Raw genomic sequence first — 9,312 nt, 5'->3', positions numbered from 1 at the left:
AGAACTAAAAGAAGTCCACTTCTCCTTCACAAAATCTTGAAGTTGAGATTCTTTTTCTTTAAAAATAATGGATTTGTGAATCTCTTCTTCAAGACTAGTGGCAGCGTGAGGGTAAGAGTTAAGGTCTTTATGAATAAAGAGAATAGTTTTCATAGGTTCTTTATTGACAAAGTAATTCTCTTTAGACATAACTCCCTTAGAGGATATTTCTTCCTCTTTACTCTTCCCTACTTTCTCACTTTTTCTTTTTATTTTCATTTGCGTTTGATCCTCAGCCACTTGTTGAGGTGAGAGAGGATAAAACACAAATTTCTTTTCCTTATGAGTGAAGGTAATTTCATTAGTAAGACCATCATGTACTGTTTTCTTTTCAAATTGCCATGGTCTTCCTAACAAAATATGACAAACTTCCATTGGTACTATATCACATAAAACTTGGTCCTCAAACTTCCCAATGGAAAATTTGACCTTCACTTGTTGGTTAACTACTATGTCACCATCCTTATTAAGCCATTGCAAATGATAAGGTTGAGGATGTGGCATAGTAATTAGACTCAACTTTTTAACCAACCTAGTGCTACAACAGTTGCACCATGAACCACTATCAACAATGAGAGAACAAGCATTATTTAAAACATTACATCTTGTATGAAAGATGTTCTCTCGTTGTGATAGGGTACCACTAGGTTGATTATGAAGTATTCTCCTAAGCATTAGGAGCTCTCCTTCATAAGGATAAATTGGCTCCACTTTGGACCTCTGAAGCTTTGTTTCAACCTCACTCTCACTAGAAGAGGAGGTAGTAGTCTCTTCTTGACTACTATAAGTGTCATGCCCCCTTAAGATCATAACTTTCTTTGTAGGACATTGAGAAGCAATGTGACCTCTCCCTAGACACTTGAAACATTTAATATCACTAGTCTTTGTGCTAGTGTGTGGAGTGATGAGATCTCTATCCTTATCTTTATTTTTCTCTTTCCTTTTAGCTAATTCTTTGGAGGGTTCTGAAATAATTTTCTTTTCAAAAGGTTTTTCTTCCTCCAAGTAGTCTTTCCTAAGAGATCTAGAGTGGGAGCTTTCTCTTTTAGAAGATTTTCTCAACATTTGTTGTTCTACCCTTAAACAAAGTTGGACCAAGTCATTTAGGTCCCTGTAGGGTAGTAGCTCCACTTGGTCTCTAATCTCTAAGTTAAGACCACTTAAGAATCTGGCTACTGTAGTGGCTTCCTCTTCTCTTATGCATGCCCTCATCATTAAAAGCTCCATTTGTTGTCTATAGAGTTCTACAGACATATCTCTTTGTTGAAGCCTTTGGAGCTTATTCATAAGCTCCCTACCATAGTAAGAGGGAATGTGTCTCCTCCGCAATGCACTCCTAAGATCATTCCAATATTGGATAGGTGGATCATTGTGGAGACGTCTTTCTCTTTCCAAAGAGGTCCACCAATACATTGCATGCCCTTGAAAGCTAAGGGTTGCAAGAGGGACTTTTCTTTCTTCACTTACCCTATGGCAAGCAAAGAGTTGTTCTACCTTCATCTCCCAATCAAGGTAGGCCTCCACATCATCCTTCCCAAAAAATTGAGGGAGATCCACCTTGGATTCCCTAGTTTTAATAGTTCTTCTTGGGGGAGGTTGATAATGGTTACCTACATTAAGGCTTTCATTAGGAGATGTGTATTGTGAATATGAACTCCTACTCTTTTTCCTATGTTTTCTCATATCTTCTTTCAATTTTTCTTCCTCTTGCTTTAAAATTCTCAACTCTTCCTCAAGATAAGCAAGATGTCCTTCTCTTTCAATTCTTTCCTTCTCTCTTTCAATGGATTCTTGCTTTTTCCATAGTTTAAGTGATTTGAGCTCTTTAGTGATATAAGAAAGACTTTTTGGAGAGCCATCACTTTCACTATTGGAGGAATTTTGAGACATTTTAATTCAAGAGATATTTTTCACACAAAAATAGTTTTTATGAAAATAAGGTTTTGGAGTGCTTTAGACTTGGCACTTAGAGGTCTAAGAGTACAAATTGAACTTTGGAGGGAGGTGAGCTACTAAAGAGCCACTTAATAACCAAGCCTCTTCAAGAAAAAATCTCTAAACCCCCTTGTACTTTTGTCTTGCACAAAACAATTTTCACAAAGAACTTTTCTTAAAGGAAAAATAACAAGCAAGTGCCTATGTGTACAATTTATAAGATGCTTGAAAACATAAAGAGCAAGAAAACTTAAATTGCTTGAAAACTTAAATGACTGAAAACATAAATTGCTTAAAACATAAATTGCTTGAAAACTTAAACTAGACGTTGAAAGCAATTAAACCTAAGTGAGAGCTTGAAAGGCACCAAAGACCTTCAAGGACCACTCTCACAAGTAATACACGTGATTAGCTATTAAGAGTTCTTAAGGAGAGATGGAGATACACCAAAGGCACTCCAAGACACTCCTTAATAAAGGCCTTGTACAAAAAATTTGGAAATTAAAAATTACAAGAAAATGAAATTCAAATTTTCTTCAAATGAAATGCAAATTCACACTCCAAATGAAATGTAAATTCATAATCAAATGAATTTAGTGGCTGTACTTTAATTTCAAAGAAAACAAATTGCCACTAATTTAGAAACAAATTTAGCAACGGATTTTGTGAGGAAAACTAGTTTTGGAACCAAAAATTCCGTCACTAAATTAGTCTCTAATTTTCACAAAATTTTTTTTTACAAATGGTATAACTTCTTCTTGCTCCAAATCAGCCACCAATTGCAGCCTCACAAGTTGTTTCACTCCTCTATTTAGAAGCAACTTTGATGTTAGTCACTTCTAGGTGTTTCCAAGAGCCTAGCCACCAAGAGAGAACAAACTCCCTAAGCAACCACCAAAGCCTTCAAGTGGATGTCCTTTGCCTTGGCCTCCTACACCTTTCAAGAAGCACTCAACCACCTTCAAGACTGAATATTAGTGCTAAAACTGAAAATGAACAATTTAGAATGGCTACACCAAGTGGTAGAAGAAAATGAGACAAGACTAGAAAGAATTCCACAAATTGACAAGCAAAAATTAAGGCAAATTTGGAAGCTAGTACACACAAGAGTAACCTAGGAAAGGCACTAGAATGGATTACAAAATTAAAAGCTAAGATTATGAACAAAAACAAGACACAAATAGGTGGCTGAACCAACTAAAAATGTAAGCAAAAATTCATCAAAACCGAGAGCAATTTAAGCAAAATTTTCACTCCTTTTGGCTTTTTCTTTTGCTTTTTCTTTCTTTTCTTTTTAGCAAAATATTTTTCTCTTATTTTTCATTCAATGTTCAGGAGTTTTGAATGCCTTTTGATCACTTACGAGTCTCGGTTTTAAGGTAGAAAAACTGCAGCAAAAAATTTGACACAAAACAAGAGGTGTTCACATGCAATTTTCAATTAGTGCTACACAATTTTGTACTATTTTTTTGTCAAATTTTTAAGCACTCTTTCTCTTGTTTTTCTAATGCATTTAAGACACTCACACCTCTGTTTTGGTTCTGTTTTAATGTTCAAAAAATTTCAATAAGTCTCAGCCACACAACATACTCAAGGAAAACCTAAGAGGAATTAGTGTTTATGAATTTTTTTGACAAAACTTTTAACAAGACATAATAGAAACCTAACTCTAAGAAATTTGCTAGGACTAATAGCAAATTAAGAACTCAATCATGTAAAACAAAAGCACATATGGTGAGGTACAGATTCAATAAGAAAAAATACACAAAAATTTCGGACTCAATCAACACAACACAAAAACTAGGTCAAAACAAGCTAGTCTAGGAATCAATGACATTCAAAGGACTACACATGACTCTAGACAAAACATATGATTCAAAAACAAAATCTAACTCAAAGTATGTTGTCCAATCACGGACACATGTGAATGAATGGAGAAGACTCAAGCAAATACAAAAATGCACAAGTTCAAGAGTACCTAAAAGCACAAAACCGAAAATGATTCATAAGAATAGGAACAAGCAAACATGAATCATTTACTTCATACTTGACATATAGGATCCATCAAAAATTGTATTAGAACTAGATCCATGCAGCAAACAAAATTTTAAGACATAGAAAAGGAAGAATAGACAACACGGATTCAAGTAAGAAAAGTTAGAAACAAAAACCTCAAGAGCACTAGGCTCTAGATACCAAAAATGATGGAACTAGGTGAGGAGATTGATGATTCCTTCACTTGCTCCATGCTTAGGACCGTGAATGCTATTGAGGTTAAGACTCCAATGACTCTTTGAAGCTCCTTGAAGTGTTCTTCAATGGAGAAGAAGCCTTGAAGTGGCTCGGTTACTCCTTAGCTTGAGGTAGAAGCTTAAGGAACCAAGGTAAGGTTGAAGCACCTTTGGAGAGAACTTAGGAGAGAAAGTTCTCTTTGGTTTTTGTGACTCTTGATTTAGAGAGAAAATTCAGATTTCATTTCTCAAATTGGTCAAAAGTGTTTTACAATCAAAGAATTACAAGTTTATAGGAGTAGGAAACTTGGAGAGCAAGCTAGTCTTGACCATGGTTCACTAGGAACCATGGTTGAGTCTAGATAAACCGTCCAAGGTCAAGAGGCTTGGAGAGCAAGCTTCTCACTTGGCTTGCTTGGTAAGCTAGCCAAGGAGAAGCTTGTGCTTCAAGCTTCCAAGCTTAAGAAACTCCATGAATTTCGTCCAAGTGTGAACACAAGTGTGAACACACTTCTAAGGTGGGCGGCTTCTTGGAATTAATTTACTCCTTTTGATTTGAAAATGGTTAATTTGGTTTAGTTAGGTTCATTCAATGGGAATGGAACCTAGCTAAATCAAATCTATGAAAAATTAGGAGTAAAATGAGTCCAATATGAAAAATTTAGCCTAGGACCACCTTTGGCTAAATTGCTAGGAGCACTCTCTAGCTTACTAAGGACACTCTCTAATTTGCTAATGCCACTCCTACTAGAAAACTAAGAAAAGAATGTATTTCTAGGTTAGGTTAAATGGAGTCAAAGTGTTCAAGTAACCTACCCTAGAATCAATATACAATAGCTACTAAAAAGGGAAATAAAGTGCCTTACAAATACAAAGGCAAAAATAACCTATACAAAAGAAACTATGTACAAAACATATGAAAAGGTCTTGAAGATCATCCCATTCCTCTTGGTTCTTTTATGATATCACCTCTTGGATTCCTTGGCCTTGGCCATAGTCTATCAATTACTATCCATGCCGATCAAAAGGCTGTTCGAGAGTGTTACTTTGCCAGTTTGCGAATATCCCCGGTGCAGGAACGACAATCAAAATCAAAGACGGTTCATGCTATTTCTCCTTCGGCATCAGACGAGCTCGTAACCTGGGATCTCGATCCGAGAATGAATGACGAGGAACGCGTACAACCAGTAGAAGAAAAAGTTCAGCTACAGCTCGGTTCACTCTCCACTTAGGTTACATATATAGGCGCCGAAATATCCGAGGATGATCGTTCTGCCCTAAGTCTTGTGATCACTCGGAATAAGGACCTTTTTGCGTGGACACCTTCTGACATGCCCGACATTGACCCAAACTTTATGTGTCACAAGTTATCAATATGCGCTGAGGCTCGGCCGGTTGCTCAGCGTAAAAGGAAAATGGGAACCAAGCGAAAACTTGCAGTAGAAGCAGAAGTTGCAAAATTGCTTGATGTCAGGTTTATTCGGGAAGTTCAGTATACTACGTGGTTGGCGAACGTAGTAATGGTGAAAAAGCCGAATGGCAAATGGAGAATGTGTACCGACTACACTAATCTCAATAGGGCATGCCCGAAGGACGCTTACCCGCTCCCAAACATTGATCGGTTGGTTGGCGGTGCGTCAGGACATAGGATTCTCACCTTTCTCGACGCTTATTCGGGGTACAACCAAATCCGAATGCATCCTCGCGATGAAGAGAAGACAACTTTCATCACGACACAGCCAACTATTGTTATCGGGTGATGCCTTTCGACCTGAAAAATGCAGGAGCAACTTATCAAAGGTTGATGAACAAAATTTTTCGACACCAGCTCGGCAAGAACATCGAGGTGTACGTCGATGATATGGTAGTTAAATCGGCAGACGTCGCCCAACACATAGCTGACCTTTCTGAAATATTTCGTCAACTCCGCAAATATGACATACGGCTCAATCCAGAAAAATGTGTGTTCGGCGTATCGGGGGGCAAATTTCTCGGCTTCATGCTGTCAGCAAGGGGCATCGAAGCCAACCCTGATAAATGTCGGGCAGTCATTGATATGAGAAGTCCCCAAAACCTCAAAGAAGTTTAGAAGTTGGCTGGGCGGCTCAATCTCTGTCAAGATTTTTACCATGTCTCGCAGAGCTCGCAAAGCCTATTGTAGGTTTGTTAAGGAAAGTCAAGAAATTTGAATGGTCTGTCGGTTGTGAAGAGGCCTTCCAAGATTTGAAGCACCGTCTCGGCTCCCCCCCATTCTCTCTAAGCCCGATCCTCGGGCAGACATGGTGGTGTACTTGTATGTGTCGAATGAAGCCATAAGTGTCGTCTTAGTGCAAGAAAATGACGTGCAACGGCCGGTGTATTTTATTAGCCGAATGCTACAAGAAGCAGAAACAAGGTATCAACTCCTGGAGAAAGTGGCGCTCGGACTCGTTCACACGGCTCGTCGTCTCCGGCAATACTTTCAAAGTCATCATGTGGTCGTCCGAACTGACTGCCCAATTGCCAAGGTTTTGCGCAAACCAGAGTTGGCTGGGCGAATGATGGCCTGGTCAATTGAGCTTTCGGAGTTTGATATAACTTTCGAGGCGCGAGGCCTGATTAAATCCCAGTGCTTGGCCGATTTTGTAAACGAATTACAGCCAAAAGGCCACTTTGAGAGTGACTTGTGGACAATGCATGTGGACGGATCTTCAAGTAGCCAAGGTAGCGAAGCAGGAATAATCCTTGAAGGACCAACCGGGTTGATTCTCGAACAGTCCTTGCGATTTGCGTTCAAGGCCTCAAATAATCAAGCCGAGTACGAGGCATTATTGGCGGGGCTACGACTCGCCCAAGAGGTTGGGGCTCGGCGAGTATTGTGTTGGACAGATTCGAAGATTGTTTCGGAGCAAGTCAATGATCACTTTTAGGTGAAAGATTCTAACTTATTGAAATATTACCATTTGTTTCAGAACACACGCAACACTTTCGATGAAGTCCAGGTCAAGCATACCCCCCGAGAACATAATGAGCGTGCCGATCAGCTAGCTCGGTTGGCTAGCAGTAGTCGAAAACCGGGGCAGCTTCGAACTACTCTTCATCTCGACCTCGCAACTCTTAGTGTCAACCCAGTTGAATGTATGCCGGTTAATGAACCCCAACAAACTTGGATAACCGAGATAATGGATTATATTGAAAAGGGCAAACAACCAACTGATTCGTCCGCCACCAAAAAGCTCCGAACGCAGGCAGCCAGATACTCGGTTGTTAGCGGAGAATTATACCGAAGGGGCTTCTCCACACCACTACTAAAATGCCTTGATTCAGCACAAGCAGATTATGTCCTGAGAGAAGTCCATGAGGGGATATGTGGGTCTCACTCGGGTGGAAGAACTTTGGCAGCCAAGGTATTGAGAGCTGGGTACTACTGGCCAACTCTTAAAACCGATTGCGCCGAATTTGTAAAGCGATGTATGCAATGTCAGCACCATGGAAACATGATTCACGCCTCGGCTGAAGAGCTACATAGTATTAGTGCTCCTTGGCCGTTCGCCTTGTGGGGGATGGACATCCTCAGTCCATTCCCCCTTGTCGAAGGATAATGTAAGTTTCTGTTGGTCGCTATCGACTACTTCACAAAGTGGATTGAGGCCGAACCGCTAGCCACGATCACGGCCAACATGGTTCAGAAGTTCTTATGGAAGAACATCGTCACACGCTTCGGCATACCATATGCCATTATAACGGATAACGGTCTTCAGTTTACAGATCAAAAATTAAACAAATTTATCACTGACTTGGGTACACGACACCGATTCACATCGGTTGAACATCCTCAGTCAAACGGACAAGCCGAGGCTGCGAACAAGGTCATTCTAACAGAACTGAAGAAGCGCTTAGGAGATTCTAAAGGCGCCTGGGCCGAAGAGCTGATAGAAGTCTTGTGGGCTTATAGATGTGTCGCCACCGGCCCGAAACGGGCTTTCGGCATTCGCGAAGGATGGTTGGACTCTTTTATTTGTTTAAAAATATGGATTGCTAGAATGACTTATTCTCAAACTGAGACCTTGTCAAACGAGCAATTTTATTAAAAGGCTCACCAATCCATGTTAATCCCAAGCGGGACCCTCCATGGATTAGCGGTTTTCATAAAAAGGAAGGGTTCATGGAGTCGCCACCAATGTTTTACTCAAAACATTGGAAAAAGAAGTTTAAGGCAATCGATTCAAAAATCGACTTCGGCCATGACAACTAGAGTCGGGTAAGGGAGTCGGTTACGCGTGGGGAAGGTGTTAGCACCCCACAGCGCCCCTTTCGGGTTCCCTATGACAGATTATTTCTAAAAATAATAGTACGAAATTACTAAATTACCCCTATTTATTCTAAACAATTATAACTTAACTATCTACATGATGACAGTTAAATATACACACAGAAAGCAGTAAAAGGAAGGTCTTAAGAAGAAACCTTTGAAGCGTGCTTTTATATTCAAGTAAAACTGGGAAGCTTTTTGGCGTTCCCTCGCTCTACAAGCCCGCTCGCTCCCTCCTAGAAAATTTTAACTATGGAAATCCGGAGGATTTCCCTTCGACTCAGTTCGAGACTCAAGCAAAAAGCTCAGAACTCGAGAACTTTGTCGGATCAACTCTCCGAGTGATTTCTAGGCAGAGCACTGCTCAAAAAAACCCAGAATACTCAAGAAGAGGGCTAAAACTCAGTGTAAAAGTGTCAAATGACGTCCAATTGACGTCATATTTATAGGGATGAGGCGCAATACGGCCTCTGGGGGTCAATACGGCCCGTATTGAGTTTTTGAACTACAATACAGCCGTATTGAATTCAGTACGGCCGTATTGAAGTTCAAGAAACCTCAATACAGCCGTATTGAGTTCAGTGCGGCCGTATTGTAGTTCAAAATGTTCAATACGGCCGTATTGAACTTTTGGGAGGCCGTATTGGGCTTCATTCCCTCCACTTCCTTATTTTGAGCTATTACAAGACCTCTAGACCTACAGAGAATCCTCCTAGGGCCTTCCATGAGTCCTTCTGGCTGACTTTCCTTCAGTCCTCAAGAGTCTTCAAGCTTTATTTCCGACCCGGACAATTTTAGGGGTCTACAGCTGCCCCC

The 9,312-nt window shown here is 40.2% G+C and overlaps 1 protein-coding gene across 1 annotated transcript; it reads left to right on the top strand.

The window, feature by feature from the left end:
- Positions 1-6,484: 6,484 nt before the first annotated feature.
- LOC145952465 (uncharacterized) lies at positions 6,485-7,786 on the top strand. The gene is made up of 2 exons (XM_083064831.1): positions 6,485-7,042; positions 7,157-7,786. Exons 1-2 carry the CDS (start codon positions 6,485-6,487, stop codon positions 7,784-7,786), a joined length of 1,188 nt encoding a protein of 395 aa, XP_082920957.1.
- Positions 7,787-9,312: the final 1,526 nt, after the last annotated feature.

The sequence above is a fragment of the Cajanus cajan genome, chromosome 10 (assembly GCF_000230855.2).
Source record: "Cajanus cajan strain Asha chromosome 10, NIPB_CcT2T_4, whole genome shotgun sequence".
Classification (NCBI taxonomy): domain Eukaryota; kingdom Viridiplantae; phylum Streptophyta; class Magnoliopsida; order Fabales; family Fabaceae; genus Cajanus; species Cajanus cajan.
Note: the sequence above shows the minus strand (reverse complement) of the source record. Positions and strands in the feature narration are given on the sequence as shown.